Source organism: Anser brachyrhynchus (genome assembly GCF_964034855.1).
Source record: "Anser brachyrhynchus genome assembly, chromosome: 2".
Classification (NCBI taxonomy): domain Eukaryota; kingdom Metazoa; phylum Chordata; class Aves; order Anseriformes; family Anatidae; genus Anser; species Anser brachyrhynchus.
The window spans coordinates 63,274,728-63,297,431 of record NC_137695.1 but is presented as its reverse complement, the minus strand read 5'-3'; the positions used below and the strand labels follow the sequence as shown (position 1 = coordinate 63,297,431).

General features: G+C 39.1%; 1 protein-coding gene across 18 annotated transcripts in view; it reads right to left on the bottom strand.

The window, feature by feature from the left end:
* BBS9 (Bardet-Biedl syndrome 9) overlaps nucleotides 1-22,704 on the bottom strand; it is a 289,323-nt gene that overhangs the window by 156,489 nt on the left and 110,130 nt on the right. For 2 of the 18 annotated variants that reach the window (XM_080582928.1, XM_080582930.1), the window contains one exon: nucleotides 11,440-12,438. The exons of 14 other annotated variants lie outside the window; for them this stretch is intronic. In XM_080582928.1, the coding sequence (XP_080439054.1) occupies nucleotides 12,322-12,438 (117 nt within the window). In that variant the 3' untranslated portion in view covers nucleotides 11,440-12,321. 2 more of the 18 variants (XM_080582929.1, XM_080582931.1) reach the window with 2 other exon arrangements.

The following is a 22,704-nucleotide window of genomic DNA, read 5'->3' as shown; positions in this document are numbered from 1 at the left end:
TGAAGAATTAAAGGAATAGCTTAAAGTTTGCTATGCAACAGAAGCAAAGAAAATCAAGTATTGCATTTAGGCAGAAATAATTAACTGTGTAATATAGGGATGATATGTCTAGGGTATGTAGCAGACCTGCAGAAAAGGATTTCAGTATCAAAGCAAATCAAAATCCGAAGGCAATTCAACAGTATTTTGCTGATGTAGGAAAAAAAAAAAAAAAAAAAGGAAAAAAAACAAGATAGTGCCACGTATAAACACTGTGTGCATATATCCACACATAAAATAAATCCTTTATTAAAAAAAAATGAAAGCATTGTTCTGCTCTGCTGGAAATAAGTTACCATGAAAGGACTAAATATTAAAATGACTTGGTTCACTGACACTAATCATTTCCATGCAATACCAAGCTTTTCCCTCTAGATTTTTCTTGACATCTATGTCTAATTTGCTGTGCTGTAGATTAGGCAAAGTTACCTGCAAAAATGAGATAGGTAGAACATATGTTAGAGTTTTAGATTAATAATGGTGTGTGTGTTAAATCCTTTGCTTGCACAATTTAACTGCAAAGTATTACAATAGCCAGACAGAAAAATCATTTTGCTATCTGTACCCAAGAGTTACACCAAGTACTTCTGAAATGGACGTTGTGCAAAAAAAAACAAATAGTTTAAAACAAAACATTTTGTCTTACTATTTGCCAGTAACTAGCACAAATATTTAAACCAATTTTTAATTAAAACAAAATACTAATACCTTGAAATAAAGCAAAAGAAATAAGGAGTTGTGTTCTCCAATGTGCCTGAGCCCTGTACACTTGGTGCTCATACTGTCTTTCAGCAGCACAGCTCTTGGGGTAGTCCCAGATTTCAACAGTATTGAACTGAGCTACCAACACTACATCTGTAGTCACAGGAACCATGTAGCTAGCCCTGATTTATCTAGTTCCACGGATACTCTGAACATCACCCTTTATAAGGTTCTCACGAGTAACTGGTATCTCTATATCCTCAGAGGAGGATCTTAGAAAAACAAAACCAAAAATGTAAGTACAGATGGCACAAGAGTCACTATCCACTACATAAATAGGTCGGTCAGACACAAGACAGCCCTAGCCCAGAAATTTTACCTAGATGCTTTTGGCACTGTGCTAACCCAGACTCTCACTGGGACCTGGTAGCTTGGGCACTGAGCTTCTCACCACAACTTCAGGATCGCAGCACAGCCAGAATGAACTCACACAGAATCATAGAATCATAGAATATCCTGAGTTGGAAGGGACCCTTAAGGATCATCAAGTCCAACTCTTGATACCGCACAGGTCTACCCAAAAGTTCAGACCATGTGACTAAGTGCACAGTCCAATCTCTTCTTAAATTCAGACAGGCTCGGTGCAGTGACCACTTCCCTGGGGAGCCTGTTCCAGTGTGCAACCACCCTCTCTGTGAAGAACCCCCTCCTGATGTCGAGCCTAAATTTCCCCTGCCTCAGCTTAACCCCGTTCCCGCGGGTCCTGTCACTGGTGTTAATGGAGAAAAGGTCTCCTGCCTCTCGACACCCCCTTACGAGGAAGTTGTAGACTGTGATGAGGTCTCCCCTCAGCCTCCTCTTCTCCAGGCTGAACAGGCCCAGTGACCTCAGCCGTTCCTCGTACGTCTTCCCCTCCAGGCCTTTCACCATCTTCGTAGCCCTCCTCTGGACACTCTCCAACAGTTTCATGTCCTTTTTATACTGTGGTGCCCAGAACTGCACACAGTACTCGAGGTGAGGCCGCACCAGCGCAGAGTAGAGCGGGACAATCACCTCCCTTGACCTACTAGCGATGCCGTGCTTGATGCACCCCAGGACACGGTTGGCCCTCCTGGCCGCCAGGGCACACTGCTGGCTCATATTCAACTTGCTGTCAACCACGACCCCCAGATCCCTCTCTTCTAGGCTGCTCTCTAGCGTCACATCGCCCAGTCTGTACGTGCAGCCAGGGTTTCCCCGTCCCAGGTGCAGGACCCGGCACTTGCTCTTATTGAACTTCATGCGGTTGGTGATCGCCCAGCTCTCTAACCTATCCAGATCCCTCTGCAAGGCCTTTCCACCCTCATTCGAGTCAACAACTCCTCCAAGTTTGGTGTCATCAGCAAACTTGCTCAAAATACCTTCTATTCCTACATCCAGATCGTTTATAAAAATATTGAAAAGTACCGGCCCTAAAATGGAGCCTTGAGGGACACCACTGGTGACCGCCCGCCAGCCTGACGCAGCCCCATTTACCATAACCCTTTGGGCCCTGCCCGTTAGCCAATTGCTCACCCATCACATGATATTTTTATTTAGCTGTATGGTGGACATTTTGTCCAGTAGGATCCTATGGGAAACCGTGTCAAAAGCCTTGCTGAAGTCCAAAAAAATCACATCAGCTGGTTTCCCTTGGTCCATCATACGGGTGATCTTATCATAAAAGGAAATCAGGTTAGTTAGGCAGGACCTGCCCTTCACAAACCCATGCTGGCTGGGACCAATGACTGCTTTGTCCCCCAGGTGAGCCTCAATAAGTTCGAGAACCATCTTCTCCATGATTTTACCAGGCACTGACGTGAGACTCACAGGCCTGTAATTGCTAGGGTCTTCTTTCTGACCCTTCTTGTAAATCGGCACAACATTTGCCAGCTTCCAGTCTACCGGGACCTCTCCAAATTCCCAGGATCGTTGAAAAATAATTGAGAGAGGTTCCGCGATGACGTCCGCCAGCTCTTTCAGCACCCGGGGATGAATCCCATCCGGACCCATGGACTTGTAGGGATCCAGGTGGAGTAGCAAATCCCGCACACGTTCAGGGTCGGTTGGGAGTTTGTCATTCCCACCGTCCCAGTCCTCTAGCTCAGGGCACCCTGGGTCGCAAAGCCCATCATCGGCATTGAAGACAGAGGCGAAGAAGGCGTTAAGCGTCTCTGCTTTGCCTATGTCATTGTCTGTGAGGAGACCTTCCCTATCAAGGAGCGGCCCTATGTATTCTTTAGTTCTCCTTTTTCCATTCACATATCTGAAAAAGCCCTTTTTATTTTCTCTCACAGACACAGCCAGCTTCAACTCAAGGTGTGCTTTGGCCACACGAATTTTCTGCCTACAAACACGAACGGCATCCCTGTATTCTTTCCATGACACCTGGCCCTCCTTCCAGTAGCGAAACACTCTCTGTTTCCGCCTAATCTCCATTAGAATGTTCCTGGTCAGCCACGCCGGCCTCCTGCCCCGCCTGCCTGACTTGCGATATTTAGGAATTGCTTGATCTTGTGCTTCTAGGAGGCATCGTTTAAAGAATGACCAGCACTGGTGGACATCGAGGCCTTCAAGAGCAGTTTCCCAGGGGACCTTGCTGACTAGTTCCCTGAGCAGCCTGAAGTCCGCTTTCCCCATATCTAGGGATGAGGTTTTGGTGGCACTTTTCTTTCTGTCACCGTAAATTTTGAACTCAACCACTTCATGGTCGCTTTGACCAAGGCGGCCACCAATCACCACATCTCCCACCAGACCCTCTCTGTTTTCTAGCAACAGGTCGAGGAGGGCACCTTTCCTAGTTGGCTCCGTTAGCACCTGCACCAAGAAGTTATCATCTAGGTGCTTCATGAACCTCCTGGACTTGCTCGTGTCAGCCGTGTGGCACTCCCAGTTAACGTCTGGCAAGTTGAAGTCCCCCATAAGGACAAGGGGAGTTAATCTCGAGGCCTCTCTTAGTTCTGTAAAGAATAATTTATCGGCGCTATCGTCCTGGCCAGGCGGTCTGTAATAGACTCCCACAACGACATCCCCTTTATTCGTTCGTCCCTTGATCCTTACCCAGAGGCTCTCAACTTTGCCATCTCCGACCTGAAGTTCCACACAGTCCAGCCCCTGCTTCACATACATCGCCACCCCACCACCTCACCTACCCTGCCTGTCCCTCCTGAAGAGCCTGTAACCATCTATCGCAACACCCCAGTCACAGGACTCATCCCACCAGGTTTCGCTTATGCCGATGATATCGTAGTTGCAGGACTGGGCCAGGACTTCTAGCTCATCCATTTTATTCCTCATACTGCGTGCGTTCGTGTAGAAGCACTTCAGGTGCGTCTCCTTACACTCAGCACCTTGTGGATCTGCCCGAAGGACCTCACTGGCACCCAGCCCCTCTGATTCTAGCGTACCTTCCCTTAGGTCTTCACCGGCGTGCCTGGTTTTAGCCCCTTCCCCCTTCGACTCTAGTTTAAAGCCCTATCTATCAGCCCTGCCAACTCCTGACCAAAGATCCTTACCCCTCTCCGAGAGAGGTCCATCCCATCCGGTGCCATCAGGCCCTGTGTAGCATAGACCTTCCCGTGATCAAAGAACCCAAAGTTCTGCCGGTCATACCAGTCTCGAAGCCACGAGTTTATGTGAACAGCACGCCTTTCAGCTTCGATCCCCCCTATCGGAAGGACAGAGGCAAACACAACCTGCGCCCCTGATCCTCTAAGTAGTCGCCCCAAATCCCTAAAGTCCCTTTTGATCGCCTTCGGACTTCTCGTTGCTACTTCATCGCTACCAGCCTGAAAGACCAGCAGCGGGTAGTAGTCAGTGGGCCGTACCAGGCGCTGGACTTTCTTGGCGAAGTCTCTCACCCGAGCCCCAGGGAGGCAACAGACTTCTCTGCGGGTTGGGTCCAGTCGGCATATCGGTCCCTCTGTCCCTTTCAGAAGGGAGCCCCCCATAACAATAGCCCTTCTTTCTTTTTTGAAGGATGATGTGGCCATGCGGTGTGTAGGTCGCCTTGTCTTAGGCGCCCCCTCCAGCTGGGACGGGTTTTTATCTACTTTATCGTTCGGATTGTCTTGTTCTAGTCCTTCATATCGATTATTTAAGGGTAGATGAGAAGGTGAGGTGGGCAGAGAGAGGGCTCGCCTACCACCCCGAATAGGCACCTGCCTCCATTCCCCCCCTTGATCTAGGTCTCCTCCCGCTGCCTGGCAGGAGGAGGGAACCTCCGTCTTCTGCATAACAGGAGACGCCTGTGCTGTGGCAGGCTCATGAACCTGCCTCAGAGAGGGTAGAGTGCACCTCCAGCAGTCAATTTCCATCTCCGATTCCCTGATGCTCCTGAGCCTGTTCACCTCCTCCTGGAGCACCGCTACCTGGCTGAGCAGTTCTTCAACCTGGGCACACCTCCCACAGGCATACCCACCACTGCTGTCGGAGACCGACAGAAGGCTGGGGCACACTCTGCAGCCCAGGACCTGGACGGCTGCGTGTTTCCCGGAGCCCTCCGTCTGAGTAGCCACCGTGGTGACCGTGGCTGGAGATGCCGCACGAGATGCGGAGGCCACGGTTTTCTGCCTGGTTGATACCATGGTCAGGTTCTACGCAAGCAGGTTACAAGCACGGAAGGGAGAGGTAGCTGCAACAGAGCGACGATGGGTCCCCGCCCTTCCTGCCCGCGCTCACTGCCTCGCTAACTGCCGCGTCACTCCCCCGCGTCACTCCCTGTTTGCCGGCCCTGGTCGCCGCGCTCCCTAAGGACTGCCTTTGAACGGCCGGGGGGAGGAGCTGTCGCTGACGCTACTGGCTCCGCCTACGCCTCGTCAGCCTCCCTCACGAGGGCTGCCGGTGCCTGGCGGCTCCCTCACGTAGGCTCGATGCCCGAAAAATAGCCCTGCCTGTCCCGATCCCGCGCTCCGCTGCAGCACGCGTCTGCCCCGGAGCCGGTCGCCTCGGCAAGTACATCTATCATCATGTAGGTTATATTACAGACATCTGTCTGTAATATAACCTACCTAAAGCAGAAATCTCAGAAGACCATTTCTTAAGCTGAGACAGTATCGTTGCCAAGCCAAGAATCTTGCCCAATGGCTGAAATGTTGAAATGTAAGATATATGATTGTAATCTTAATTTTAACTCGCATCTCATCATTATTACTGGGGGAAGAAAGTATCTCAGTGTTGAAAAACACACAACTCTCTGCCATTAATTCTTCATGGGCTAAAAAACTAGAATAAAATCTCACACCTCAGTCTCAAATGACAGATTAAAATGGCAATGCAAATTATCAAAAGAACTCCACTCCATACTATTTCTTCCAAATTACACAATATACTAGGTCTAAAAAAAAAGGAGGTACAATATCCAACTCATCTATGGAGACACGACTGTCCCACCTGTTTTACTATGAACATTTTATTCATTCGTATGTAAAACATCTGAAATATTCTAGAAACCAGACTTAATTTATGCTGTTGGAGGTACACTGCAGTTGTCTTTAAAACCTCTGGATTCGTATATACATATGGGTATATACATTAATAAAGACATTCTTACACACACTAAATATGTAACATACTGCACACACATTAGATCTACCTCCACATTTCTGCTAAACAAAGTAAGTACCTTTAATAGGTATGAGAAAACTATGCATTTCCTATACACTTTCTCAAAATTGTCATGAAATTTATACTAATCAAAATTTGCATTAGTTTTCCTGAGGTTTTCTCCTGATTTTCCTATTTAGCAAGGCATACCACCTATACTAAACGGAAGTGGCTCTTTTCAGTGAGGACCAAAGTAGTGTTATGATACAGATCTTTCAGAATGAACTGTTGCATAATGAAACTAATATGCATAGAGTACTCTCTCTTAGGGCTAGTATTCTGCTGCCAGAACAAGGGAGGCCCACTTATTTAGCTGACCTCCCATCCTGAGAGGTATTAGGACTCCTCCTCAAACTACTGAGTCTCAGTCCTGGCATAACTCCAGTGCTGCACTCGTTTCATAAACGTGCTTTCAGAGCCAAGACATCTGCGTACTTCAGTGATATACAAGTTATAAAAGGAGTGTTTATATCCAACTTCAGTATAATGTGAAAGTTTAGCAGCCACAGGACAGCTTTATACAGCGACTGGACCTTATTTAAAGGCTTCATTGTACTTCCAGTGACAGTACTCAGCAAAATAACTAGAATTCTATAAATTAATTATGCTTTCTTCTAATAATTACTAAACTCTCTTGGGTTTACATATAAGATGGCCCAAACATCAGAAAACATGGCAGGATGCCCAAAGACTGATTTAATAGTTATCCCTGCTGACCAGTATTTCCCATTATCATCATTCACTGCACGGAACTAGAAAGCAAGTTTCAAATCACACAAAATGTAGCACTGCAGCTGCTGAGCAGCACAGGTTTCTGGGACTGCATTGTCCCAAGGGCCAGCTCTCTGATGTGGTACCTGATGAGACTGAAATTCTTTCATGCCCGTGAATCTTATTCCTAACATGCCTTCACAAGCCTTACAGTTATATGGAAGCTTACCTCATGTGATTGTGATATTCCCTTATTTGCAGATCCTAGGTCCTCAGACTCCGGAGATTTCAACTAAATTGACAACTTTAGTCAAAGAAGTGTAATTTACCTTATGACACTCAATGCCATGAAAGCATGAAAGAATGACTACAAAATTCACGTAAAGAATTAAATGAAGTCAGCTCTTCAGTTCTAATCCCTTATTGTTCAGTTTTCCTACATGTATCATTTATTTACTCTGGTAAGACCAGAAACTAGCATGTGGTGTACAAACACCATGTACACTAATTCACCTATTTTCCCATTGTCTTGAAAGGAATAAAAAACTAATATTTTCAAATCTCTGTTTAGCTCTTTTAGATACAATAATGGAATACACTGCTTGCCTGCAAGAATGAATTACTCATCTTCTGAATAAAGTTAGATATACAAAGACCAACTCGTACTTACAATATCCATTGTTACAGTGTTTTAAAGAAGTCACTAGCATGAGCTGAGAGTGCAACAATATTTTATCATTTATTAGGATCCGAATCTGGGTGGAAAACCCACAAATGTTAATAGAAACACCTAGATAGGTACCATAATGGGAAAGGAATGCATCAGTAAGGAAGGAAGAAAATACCTGGAAAGAAAAAACAAAAAGCAGCACTGGTACCTACTCTTCCATGGAACTGAGACTACCTGCTTATTCTAGCACTCCCATACAAGCCATGTCCACTCACCTCATTACTTTCATCTAACACTCTTGCTCTCATTTGCTAACATTTCTCATTTTAGATTCTTAAATACGTAATCTATCAAAATAAGTAGTGAAACGTATAGGAGTACATCTTTAAATGAGTTAAAATAGAGTGGTGTCAGGACTTTACTGATTTGCTAGAACAATCTACATAATCTTTGCTGACTACGAACATGTCATTTTATATTCTAGTATTATCTATCAAACTTCCTTACTTTTACTTTCCTTTTAAAGCTTTTAAGACCAGATTCTCTGGGACTTTGACTAATTTTCAGTAATAAGATGAAAAGCAGAAGCATACCGTACCAGTTTGGAAAGGCTTGCAGATACTTTATTTCTTCAGAATAGCTAGTAAGTACATTCTTCTTCTTCCTTTCACCTTACAAACTCCCACTGCTGCTTGTGTCTTCGTATAACTTTCTGCACACATACCCCAAATTCCCTGCCTCTTGGCTTTCATACTGTCCTGCATGAACTTCTCTTCACTGCACGCGTTCCCTTGTGCAGATTCCAGAATTAAAGGTATGCAATACAGCAGTGTCTACCTCCTTACCCATTTATACTCATGGACAAATATCTGAAGAGATAAAGCAGGCCTAATCTAAACATTTTACATGAACTATGATATCACTTTTAATAGGTAGCGTATGTTTAAAATTTAAGATTTTGAGCATAGATCTTCTTTGCAAAGTCTGTCAGCAAACATTGCCAAATAAATTGTCTTTTTCAGATGGTTCACAACTTAATGAAGATTTGGCAGCTCATTTTTTTTTCCTCCCTGCTTCACTGAATGTCAGCAAGATGGTAAACTCTCCTGGCTTTTCCACAACGAAATAAAATCTATCTTAAATGTGAAATTCAGCTCAATATTAACTGTGAAGTTGTAACTGTCTCCTTTAAAAGTTTTATTCCCTTTTTAGATATATCCAGTGTTAAGGCAAGTGCAAATAAATTCAGAATTCTTCAAGAATACAATATACAGTACACAAAGCTTCTTCTGTGGGACTGTGGTCAATAGTCAATACATTACATTTTCTGAGACAGTTCTACAGCCTCCTTTCCATAATGCTTTACTTGTAGAGAAGAAAAAAAATCCATTTTCCTGTCAAAGAGCTCATCCACTAGCACTGCAATGAATACTGCATTTTTAACTACAAGATGAATGTAGTGTGAAATGAACACAGGTATCTATGATCCTCCCAGCTCCAACTGTAGTTGTGTTATGAATATTTAAATAAACATCTGGATTCCCTTTAGAATTTAGCTGGGAAAGGGGTGTTATGTTGAGAACAGTGGATTGGGAACAAGGATTCAAAGATATTTCTAATGCAAGAAATAACTTCTTACATATTTTTTTTGTATCTCTGTAATGAATATAAAAATGTTTCTATGCAACAGCCTGAAAAATATAATTAACTGAAAAGTGCAGATTAACATTTCCATTTTGCAGAACATCTGGCAGCTTAAAATCCTAATGCAGACACAGAGTACTAAAGCTTTCCAGTAGAATTTTCAAATGTATTCAATTTTCCAGCCATTGAATTTTGTGGGTTTGGGTTTTGAAACTGTCATACTCTGAATATGGACAAAATATGAAAACATTTAAAGAACAAGAATATAAAGAATGGAAAATAATTCAAATGAAATATCCATTTATCTTAATTTCAAAACATTACCTTTCCAATTTTCTTTTAGTCTTATGGAAATACAAATTGAAATTTCAAAACAAAAACGAAACCTAGGCTTATGAAAGGCAAGTGCTCCATATATAAAATGTTTGAACAGAACATTACGACAAGTAAAAATAACTTTGAAAACCTGGAAACTAACAAGTAAACAATCTAATTTTAGTGAGTCAGCATTTTCCTATAAAAATATATTTTGTCCATAGAAATTCTAAATAGGTACAGAAGAGATAAATAATGAACTCCAGAATAATCGATAATTCTATATGTGTAGGGAAAATGAAAAAGCAAGAGACAATTAAGTGCAGTGAAAGAAAAGAAAGCAGAAAAGCGAAAGCAAGGTAACAGGCAGTCAGATCTACAGAAGACACTTAGGATGCCAGGAGAAAAGTGGCTTCTAGATAGCTGATGTATTAAGAAAAAGACTGGATTGAAATAAAGTTGTAAAAGAAAATATAATTAAAGTAGTAAGATAGCTTCCAATTCAGACTCCAAATATTTTAATAATTACTTTCTTCAGATGACAACCTGTGCTATGAAATCACTGAAAGGTATCACTAAGTATGCTTTCAATATATCGATAATATTGAGCTGGAGGGAAAGAAAAAAATCCAATATGGCAGTAGCAACAGCTTTAAAACACTTATTTCAAAGTATAGCTTCTACTATTTCATCCATAGGAATGAAAGGCTCTATACAAGTCTCTGTATACCTACATTTCAGACACTAAGAAAAAAAAAAAAAAAAGGAACAAATTGTAAGAAATCTCCATCAAAACTCAGATACTCCTAAATCTCCTCATGAGCCAACTTGACTCAATTCTTCTAGTACCGCTTCTGCATAATTTATTAACAATCCTCACACAGACTTTTCTCCCCCCCCACCTCTGACTGGAATATCGATTGACACATCAGAAAACTGATGCTTGTATTTAATTAAACATCTTTTTTCATCAGCTTTTCTTTCACTATTGTAGTGAAAGACTGTAACATGACAAGCTTGTAATTGTAAGATGAGACTTGTAACATGGCAAGCTTGTAACATGACATCTGTGAAGATACTGGAAATTCAACTGTAGCATGGTTACACACTTATGACTTCACTATTACAGTGAAGCAGTGGATTAATTGGATGATGAAACAGTAGGAGCCTCATGCTAAACTTAAGCTACACTTGAAGCAATGCTCAATGCTGCTGGAAAAGAGCATCCCATGAATACAATGACATAAAACTTTATGTTAAAAAAAATATAAAAATATAAAACCAAAACATCTTAAGTTTTTATATTTAGAGGGTGAATTTCACAGATAAATCCATTGATCTGTTATTATTCTTAGTAAAGATGTAAGCCTCCAATTTTGACTTACAATGCTTAAGTAACCAAATTTAGCAAGCCAACCTGGTAGAAACATGACAGTTGAAGCACACCAAATTACGCAGCAAAATTTTGATGCCAAAACAATATCTGTCCCTCTTGCTGGTTTGGTTTTGTGTTTTGTTGTTGTTTGTTTTTTTGCTGTTGTTTTTTCCATTACTTTTATTATTCTTATTATTGTTGTTGAGATGATTCGAGTTTTCAAGATGAATATAGCTCAGGATAATTGCAAAATCATAAAGACTATCTGGACAAAGACTTCAAACAGGATGATCAAGTCCAACAAATTTATCAGAGCAATAAAAGGCACTTAAAGAATATTTCACAAACACAGATACGGATCACAGTTCACAAAACTTACATAATTACGTTTTAATAGGAACAGACAGTTGAAAAATTGAAAAGGGAATGAAATGTAGATGTGGAGAAAGAAATTCAAAGAAAAAAAAATCTACATCTTAGTATGATTAAAGATTGAGAATGTCACATCTTAAAAAATGTCTTCTCATCACACCTTATTTGCAAATAGCATTTATCCCTCATGTTGCACTTTTTGTACACACACAGTGCCATTTACACATTAAAATGTAGCAAGTTAATCAAGATTGTATAAACTGCCATAGTAAAGCTGAAAAGACATCCAGATTTTCCAGTACAAGATCTCAAACTATATTCACTGGATCACATTTTCCCCAGTGCAAGTTGTTACATTTGCAACATATAAATCCCAAACATCTATGCAACAGAGACAGCTTGCTGGAGCTAATTGTTTTCAATGACTCCATTAAGTTATAAGCCTGAAGTAAGCAAAGAAAATAAGACCTTTACCTGTATTAAAACTTGAAAAGAAAAAGGAAGTTTTATAGAATTAACCCAAAATTATATACTTGCTGGTAACATCCCTTGCTGTTATTTAGTATCTACTAAAAACATATTGATACAATTTATCTTCATCTAGTTCATGTTTCTCAAATTAATAAATCTGCACATTCCTGGAGCTGGGAATAATTAATATTTATTGCCACCTGCCCTATTTTTAATAATTTGTACGTAGCATTAACACCACAGTGATATATATAATGATCATATATACGTTTAAAACTAAACAATAACTTTCATTCTGAGTTGAAGAGTATCTGAAAGTCATCTCATTTACTGTACTCTTTTACATTGGAATTTCACATCTGCGGTAATCCTGATTGCAAGATCACTGCACACCAAGGAGTCAGGGATCCACACCATCGGTTGGCCTGGACAGGCCAGTGCTGTGCCACATGTTCAGTCTGTCTTTCAGGCTGTTTTCCTGCACAAATCCCTTGGCCACAGGATAAACACCCAGACCCTGTAAAGGAAGAGCCTTAAGGTAGCTCCCACCCAGTAACAGCAGTTACGATTGCATGGCCTTGCTTTACCTAAAAGTGCAGCAAGAAGCTCTCATATAAACACAATTTCTGTTTGACTGTAGAAATGATAAATACATTACAATAGCTCAAATGAGGGAGAATCTCTTCTTCAGATGGGGTCTGCCCAGCTTGCTGGATGTGGATGAAAGACCCATTCAATGCTACTCCACCTGTGGTTCCTAGCATCTAAAGGGACATAAGATTATCTACACTGTTCTCTTCTTATAGTGTCAGTGTTTAATAGATAGCGTTGTGAATGATACCTAGCAGAGTCTGAGTGCCTTTCTTACTGGAAGCCTAATAGACCAGATTCTCCTGGTGTAAAACATCTCATGGCCACATTCACTTATTCTACTGCTGACTTCTCAACACTGCAGCTGATAAGCCTGTAGTAGTAGCCTGGGGCTCTCTACAGTAGTTCCTGCTATCCACTAGAGATGGGCCTCCTCCAGTCAAAGCTGGGCCCAAACTGAGAATGAAAAATTCATAAGGTTAGGAGGAAGAGGAAAAAAAAAAAAAAAATCAAGCCATTGAGAAGAAATCTCTCATATAATCTGCTGTGCTATTTGGCTATACCATATCCTACCCTGGCCAGAGTAAATTCTTTCCCCCTAACTCTGTCCTAGAACATATCTAGAATATATCAAGATACAGCTACTCCTATGAAAGGCAAAAAGCACACAAGACATTGTAAAAGCTTTATTTATTTTTTTTATTATTTTTTTCCCTCATGCTGGAAATCACAAGGTGAAGGAGAAGGTAGGAAATCCACAGGGAAGGGTTCTACTCATTTTGGGGCCATTTGGGTGGAGCATCTTTCCTGTTTTTTTCCAAGCAAAGAGGTTCATCTTGTACTGTTTTAATTAGAATTTTGATCAATTATTTCAAAATAATTTGTTATAATTGTCTCACATTACTTATGTGCATGCTGTAATTGATGAAGATGAACTATTATAAATAATCTACAGCACTCAAACGTATTTCTGGAAAACATACAAAAACATTAGTCAACATACCAAAATATTCATTAAAACTAATGTAAAAGCAAAGAAAACCTGGAAACATAACTTTTACTGAAAATAGTAACTTACCCATATTTTCTATACTGAAGTCTACTCACAACATTACAGATAAAATTTCATTACAATGAAGACATAACATTTCTGTAAATAAATGGTTTTTCTTCACCTCATTTGAGCTCTGAAATGTTAGTGTTTTATTGACTTACGTTGCTGCATGTAAGTTTCCTTGTCAGAGAAAGAAAAAATTCTGTATATATACAACTAAGTAACTCTTAGAATATCCAGAGCCTACTAAAGACTGCCAACCTCCTTATTCTCCAAAAGGCTGAGCAAATCTTTACCCCAATCTTAACAGATACCGAAGTACAACCATATTTCTCGGACTAAGCTTACACTTTAAAACAAAAATACCCTCCCTCACTATCGTTTTTCTTTCAAACCTTTGTTTTCTAATTGCTTTGGTATATTCCTCCTTGACTATCTAATCTACTCCTTTCATACCTCAAGCTGTCCATCTCCTCAGTTCTCTTACTTATCCCCTTAAAGTCTCTAGACTGTTTGACACCTCTCATCTCATTTTTTCAGAGCCTTTTGAATCAGTTTTTTTCAATTTGTAAGCTTCCCATTTCTCACAGACAGCCTTCCTGACTTTGCTTAGGCTCTCCCTGTCTCCACAGATAAAATTTTAAAAATGCTTGAGATATCAGACATTTCTCTTTCGTGACACATCCACCTGAAAAAGAAGGGTTTGTGGTGTTTTGCTGTGGTTTTTTGTTTGTTTGTTTTTGTTGTTGTTAAAGTGTCCATGCCAGGAAGAGATTATTTCATTGTTTACACAGCTGTTAAAAAAATTAGAACATCTGCAAAAAAAAAAAAACCTTCAAACTTTCAATTTTATTTCCTTGTAATTCCACAAACTAAGTATTCAGAAATTAAGTAGTGGGGTGTTTTTGGGTTTTTTTAGTTATTATTTTAATATTCATTTACTTGTTTAGAGATTTCATTTTTTTTGTGGACTTGATTTTCAGAGAGAATTGGGAAGAAAACCCTTTTTTGGGGGGGGGGGGGAATGGAACTAAGCATTCAGGCAACAAGGCCACGCCCTAACCAATCAGTCAATTAACTGATTATCACTGAATTTGGTGGATATCACATCACAGTAGGCTGGGCCTACTGTGAAAAAAGTTCCCACGCACAATGCAGCATAAAGAAGCCTGCTGCAATCAAACCTAAGTTGTGATTCAAATGAAAATGTTTTTTTTTGTTGTTGTACTAACATTAGGCAGACCTTCAGTAATCTTAACCATGCTGTGAAGTTGGCTTTAGTACGTATTTAAATCAATTCTAGGCACACCTTAATTTACATGATCAAAAAGTATACCCAAAGGATCGTATATGTGGACCAAAACGTCAGACTATTTTATTTGAAGGCTGCTTTTAATTCTTTTCTTGCTATTTTTGTCAACTGATGGTTTTAGTTATTTGTCTGTTCTGATGACTCTAGCCATTGGGAAGACAAAGATATAATACAGGAACTAAAAATAAACTAGTTCTGATACACACATTCTGCCTTTCACAATTTGGTTTATAGCTCTACAGTACATTTACAACGCTCATTGCATTTAGGGGGAGGAAGGGGGAACAAAGTCTGAGTAGTATCAATAAGGTGCTGTTGTTCACTCTGTCTTGTCACTAAACGTGAAATAGGATCTGAACCACGGCACAAGTTGCTGTACAAAGACTCTTCACACAACATTACCACTGCAGAACTCCACATAATGTTGGCATTGCTAATGGGATGAAACTAGAACAGTATGAATAATACATTACATGCACCAATCAATGTTACACTGTAATGGACTGATGGAAAATAAATACTCTTCATGAAAACCAAAGAAGAACTTTCAAACACAAATATTTTATGATTATTTATTTATTATCTTTACTAGATGAAAAGAATCAAATGTGACAAAAGAGTGTAAAAGCAGCATAAATGTTGCTTTATCTTTACCAAATATTTACTATTGCTTTGAAGCATGACTAGCTTCTGTACTTTCTGGGTTTTCTTCCCCTCTATCCTTCCCTATCCCATCTCTCTTCTTCCAGTCAGGACATGCAAAATCTAAATTCCCACTCCCTTTTTAAATCCTTTCTAGGCCTCTATAAATTGATTATTTGGATGGAAAAAAAAATAAGAAAAAGTAGTATGTATAAAAATATTTATTTTATTTTTATCTGAAAGTTCCAGATTCTCTTCCACTCTTTGCTTTCTCATCTTACCCATCTTTTCATCAGAGTACAACCTCTACCATTTTTCTGTAGCCCTCAGTCTTCCTAAACTCTCCTCCTTTTAACCAAAATCAATAGCTGTTCAAACACTTTTATCTCCCTTCAGCTAAAATCTGACTCACTATTGCTGAGAGTACAGAGTGCTATCCTCTGCAATATCTTACTTACAAATAGCCCACACCCACCTTTCTTCTAGGCTTAAATCCATCCAAGACCCAGATCTCCCCTCCTTTCCTACTGCCTCACAACCGCCACAAACAGTCACACTGTCACACTGTGCAGACCATAAATAACCCCTACTAGTTGCAGTGCCTGGAAAAGTAAAAATGAAGACTGCAAAGGGTCTGGTACTACAATAACAAAGACAGCTCTGTATTCCAGGGCCCCAAATCTGTCCTCTTTCTCTGCACATAGTTCATGTGGTATAGTCAATCCAGGGGCATATAAGTTTGTGTCATCATTAAATAAAAAATAAATAAATAAATAAAAAATTAGTACAACATGTTCTTTTCAAGTTATCACTCCGTCTTCTCTTTTTCCTCATCTCAAAAAACAGTGACTGTGCTCTTTGCAGCCACTGTCTTAACATTCTTTCCCCTTGCTGAATTTTTTAAACCTTCATTGTACTACTTACACAAAGTGCTTCTCAGGCTAATGACTTCTTCATATAAAAATTGCAGGACCAAGCTACGGACTCTCAGCAAGACAATAATCAAGGCTTAATCATCAACTCAAAGTCTCCTCAACCCAAAGAGCTTTTATGATTCTATCTTCAGGTTCAGTGTTCTTTTGCTGTTGTTGTTGTTTTTTATTTTATTATTACTATTAAATCTTTGCAATCTCACCTCCTTTCCTCTCAGCCATAAGTATACTCTGCAAGCCTTTCAAGCTGGTTTCAGAACTACGGTGGTCTTGCTAGCAGCAAACATGAAGCAATTGGCCAGTAAAAATATGGATAAACACCACATACACAGCAATCCCACTCAGCTGGCAGTCTGGGCCTGCCAGAAGGCAAAGTCAGAGAAAGTTTGGGCTGTGCCTGCACAGAAAGGTTCCAACTTGAGAGTGGCCACACTGTGCTACCACAAAGGAATGTTTAGATAATGAATACTGTAGCCCTAAAATTAGTCACTGTCACATTCTCAACACTAATTGGAGAGAGTTTTAAACTCTTCTTCATGATCATTATAGGCTATATGCGTTGATCTCTTTAGTTCATCAAGACTAAGAATGCGCTCTGTAAAACTAAGCATCACTTTCACAAGAATAATGACTACTCCAATAATCACATTTTCCCCTTAGTGAGTGATTAGTGAGTATTCCCCTTTGTATTCTTGCAAATAAAGTCTTTACAAAACTGAGGCAAGGAGGAAAACAAAAAAACTATTAGATGAGCTTAACACAGCTCTGGCTCTGTTAACGTTTTCTGATATGGTAAATGTGAGTAACTAATTCCCTGCAGACTACAGACTGAGACAGATCCAATAATTTAAACAAAATAAACAATATCAGAAAAGTCAAGAGATGAACCCAGAATCATCATATTGTGTAACCACTTCCCTAAAGACCCCTATGTCCTTATCACTCTGACCTTCATCCTTAGGTCAGACACGTTAAATTGAAATCTTGGTTCAGATTTGGTGTACTGAAATGGCAAGAACTTCAGGTGGAAAAAAAAGGGGGGAGGGAAGGGAGAAGAAAAGGCTTATTTTCAATGTACATAGCATTCAATACACAGGGTGCCTAGATCCTAACTGGAGTCTGAAAGTAGTCCATAAATTTCGGGTTACTTCACTGTGTGTTAAAGATTCTGATCAGAGCCAAACAGTGGTATTTTCAGCCTAAAAAAGGAGCTTTATTTATTGCCATCTGAGAGAGTTCAGGTCACAGTAGAAGAAAATCCTCATTCAACATATACCAGAGGCTACTACCAACAGCTTCTAGAACCAAGAGCACATGGAAAATTGGAGAACTGTTGGTTGTATCAGATTAAAATGCTGGAATAGCCTCCTACAAGGCCTAGGGTGATTACTCTCCAAATCAGCATCCCTTGCCCTTCAGCAATGTTAGTGCCCTGGAGAACTGTTCATATCTGGCCAGCAGGGAGGAGGAGGAAGGGACTAGAGCAGCAAGCAATGGCATCAGGGAAAGGGCCAGTCTTGGCCAGAGGGGAAGGGGACCTGCTGAAGGATGGGAGGGCATGTTGTGGGCATGACGGGTCTCCAGTGCATACAAACGACTGGATGGGAATCCCAGCATTGCACACCCTCAGTCTCACATTTGACCTGTTCATGTTGATTCATGAGCTGAAAACGAACTTGCCTGGGAACACTTCCCTTCAACTTTGGCAGTGCAAAGCATTTTTAAACCCAGGATCAGGCTGCAACTCAAACAGTGAAAACATACACGTATTTAGGGCTTTAAATCCAGATTATCACATGTGAATAACATTAGAAACTATCAGTAAAAATGTATGGCTTGATTCAAATTATATAAATTTTAACAGATGTATTAGGGAAAATTTCATTCTTTTGAGATTTCTTAAGAAATATTTTACATAAACAATTTTTAATCTGAATTTTTATATGTACTTCTATTAACTTTTTCTTTGCTAAGTATCTCATATACGTTAACACATGCTTTAAAGACTAGGTATTCTCTTTTCAGCTTCTGAAAATTACTATTGGCTTTAGAATTATAATAAAAATAACTACACTTCTCAGTGGTCTCTTCAGTATTCTTTAATTGCTAATATCTAACAAAGCTATGCCTATATAAAGAAAAAATAGCTTAAAGTGACTTTAGACATGCAGATGTTTAAGGAACATGCAAGAATCCTTTTGTGTCACTGGAAATTTTTCCCAAGAGTAAACTAGAAGGCTGACTCAAATTGTGTATATTATCCAGAACCAAATATTCTCACACTTACTCTTACTTACATTTCTGGGGGAGAAGGTAACTATATAATCTTTTCTTAACAGTGTAATTTAAAGTAAGGCTTCAAAACTGTAAAGGAAATTTTTGCATGTTATGGTGAAACAAAGGCCAAAAATAAGACTCACTAAATTCCAAGCAGTTAGGTAGGGGGAAAAAAATACAGTAGCTAAAATCATGAAAGGCAGAGCAGTCTAATTGCCCAAGTATGGGGAAGAAAGGAAAAACGCCTGAATTGTAATCTCAATTCTTCCACGTGCTTGCAGTCCAGTCTCAGAAAAATTAGTAACCAACAACATTTAGCTACCTACAATTCAAAGTTCTGCTTCTATTTATCACTAACATTTGAAAAATCTTTAAAGACTTTATATATTATTCATTATATATTAACAATTCTTTAACTATTTTCCTAGCAAAGTCTACCTAAGAGTTGCAGAAGGAAAAACCTGCAGAAAGAACTTACTAAACTGCAATCTGCTTATGCAGATTCTCCACATTTTATCTGGTATTTTATAAATTATGCACTCCTTTTATCTAAGTTCTACACACACACACACACACACTTTTTGGCATACCAACTCTTGACAGGAAAACTAAACATATTTACAATATTTGTCTTTTGCTGCACTCTGCTGGAACAATCCATTTTTAAACTGAAAGAAACATTGTCCCATATGTAATACAAATGTTAATTAAAAAGCCTAAAAAGACAGAAATATTATTTCTTGTAAAAATACACTGTTTTGGAGCACACACTGCCATTTCAGATTTTTAAAAACAGTGTTTACATCTTTAAATCCATATTTTGTTGTTCTGATACGTGTCGCATTTTAGAAGAGCACCTACAACAGTCCTACATCAAACATGATTACAGAGTGCTCACTACTGCTCAGAATAAAACTACAACAAATTAAGATCTCAGTAAGGCACTGAAGAGGCTTCTGGAACACAGACTGGAAAATTTGCCTCCTTCATTTTAAAAATCCTACACCTGATAAGGACATTATTTTTAAAAAAAGCAACATATGCCTAGAAACCTTATTCCCTCCATTTGATCACTCTGCTCAAAATAATAGTAAAAAGTCAAAAGACAATGTAAGTTGTTATAACACTTGCCTAAAGTAAGACAAGACTGAGTCCCTTAAAAAAAAAAAATCCTGACAATTTGCTGCACATATGAAATTGCAAAATTTGCAGCCCCATTTCTTTCACTAGAAGAACCTGAAGAAACTTAACTGGGCTAAAGAACAGACCCCAGTTCACGGTCAAAACTATTAACTCCTGTGATAATTTATTCTGGCTCAGGATCTGCTGCAGAATCACCCAAACATCCCACATGTCAAATGAAACATGACTTCCTACTAGAAAAATGCACCTGTGATCAAAACAAAGGGTTATGACATTTTTCCCCACTCTTTGGATTGACCATAAACTTCTAAAGAAAATAATTTAAAGGGGAAGTAAATAACACAGATGCAATGGAACAGAAATGTCGCAGGCTTTTTTCTAGAAGTCTTCTGAGGGCAATGAGGAAAAGCTTTCACTCTTAGACCTGTCTTGGGAATTGCAAATACAGATGTTGGCACCAGTCCCAGAACACAAAACATACTTTTCAATTTTTACTAATACCTGCTAAAATTGTTTCTTGGCATTTTAGCTTGGAAAGAAAATTAAGGAATGACCCTTCTTAATACTCTGTAATCCACATAAATCTCAAGAACTCCTCTCAGGGAAAGGTTTCCATAGATTTTTTTTTTCCAAAGAACAACAGGGCCTCTTGGAAAATCATTGCCTTTACAGATTGCCTTGTTGAATCTGAAAATAAGAATAAATGCAGTCAATACCCTCACATGAATAGTAAAGTAATGTCTTCAAAGCTTCCAGCAATATAGAATCTATAAACAGTGACAAAGGAAATAGAAAACATGAAAAAAGTTTTTAGAGAAACTAACTACTTCAAAGGTTAATGTACTTAGCCCAATACTGATCTGGCCAACCTGTTTCTCTGGAATTGCACTGCTGGTATTCCCTGCCACTACATCCTCCTTGCCCCCAACACCTCCAAAAAAAATGATTTCAAAATGACATTATTTTTCATAGTAACAAAGTTAATACACTAGAGACCAAATGTTTCTCTGTTCTTCCCACAGAAGAAAAATACATGAGCAAGTTGAAGACTTGTATTAACACATTTTTCTCCATTTGTCTCCAATGGCTTTTTAAAAATAAAAGGTCAGTGACGTTACAACAATAAATACAAATGGAGAGTTGTACTTCAGTTTGTAACCATGCCACTCTCTTCAGTTTTAACCTGCAGTGTAACAAAATATATATATGAAGAATGGGTGAACATACTATTTGGAGATGCTAGGCTTCCAAAATCAAATGGAGGGTGCAAGGCAACAGATTGAGAAGTATACAAGGGGAGCAGTAGTTAGGTATTGATGTGAATGACTGGCTAGGAGTCAAGTCGGATAGAAAACCTATTGTAGACAAGTTTCCACTACTGTGGATCTCAGAAAAAAAGAAAAGCAGGAAATGATGCAAGATATCTCTTGTAAATCACAGGTAATTTCACATCACAGAATTCTTACTAGTTGCAATTACAAACTATAATCCATTCACATGCTTTTATACAAAGGAGAAAATGGTAAAAGCAAAATAAAATGCAAAAATAATACAATCCATTACGTTTGGATAAAACATTGAAGATTAAGTCAACCTATAAACTGTTCATAACTTCTGCAGTGTAGAATTTCCATATAAAATTAAAAAAAAAAAAAAAAAGAGAGAGAGAGAGGGAGAAAGACAATCCTTACATTTGTCAGAAAACACGGTTTTGCAAATGTTTTAATGAATCATATTCCTTATGAATTTGCTCAAAGAACACAGACTTGTTTCTGGGAAGAGGTGTAAAAAAAGTCTGAAAGACAGCTATTAGTAGCCAACAACTAATCTGCTTCATATTTGTTTCTACAATAAAAAGAAAAAGAAATTGAGTGTATCCGATGCTCATAAAAGCTGAAAGGAATAAATATACCTAGAAGACACACAATAATATATTGAGACAGAACAACCTTTTCTAAAATATATATCTTAAGACAGACTGGCAGTTGTCTACTGGAATGTAATAGACAGATAATGGATGATGACATGCTCATTAAAAAGAAATGGGGAAAAAAAAAAAAAAAAAGGAAAATGCAAAAAGTTCATTTTTCCTCCAGAAAAGTATGGAAGAAAGTTTTCTCAAAACTCTGAAGCCCCATTCAAATTAGGACTGAGGCAAAGGCTACTGTTTTCTTTAACATGACAAATCTAATTAGCTAGCAAATATTTAACCAATAGCTAGAGGTTGCTCTTTAAGTAGTAAATAATGAGATGTAATTAAGGTAGCAAAGGCAAAAGGTTACTTATTTAGGGCATTTCTATGGTGCAGTGTTTAAATTATAGGTTTTATACAAAACGCATGGGCCAATGCACAAGAAAAAAAAATCCAATTTTAACGGAATGCAGAACAAATTAACATTTTAACATTATAATACTACTCAATTCTATAATGGGATTTTGCTAAGTGTCACAGAACAGAAAATAAAAGTAACACTCCAAGGTATGCTTGTTAACCTCTTCAAGCTAAATATATTATGTGCCTACTGACAGCAGTAAATAGACGCATTGTAACATGAAAGACTACAGATTCAAAGGCCTTTAATAGGTGTTCCTTTTTCTAAGTCGATTGGCATAAAGAGTATAAACAACGAACAAGATAAAAATGTTATCCATACCAAATGCTTTCAAATTTCCCAAAGTTGTTCTCAACTATATTGCTGTTGTACTGCATAATTAAAGGGCTGACCCAGAAAAACTTTCTAAGGAACATGAAGTAGTAGGGTTTTCCATCTTTCTATGAACACTGTATGATTTTTTTTTATTCTAGTTTTGTTTCCGCTACTGCTTAGCATT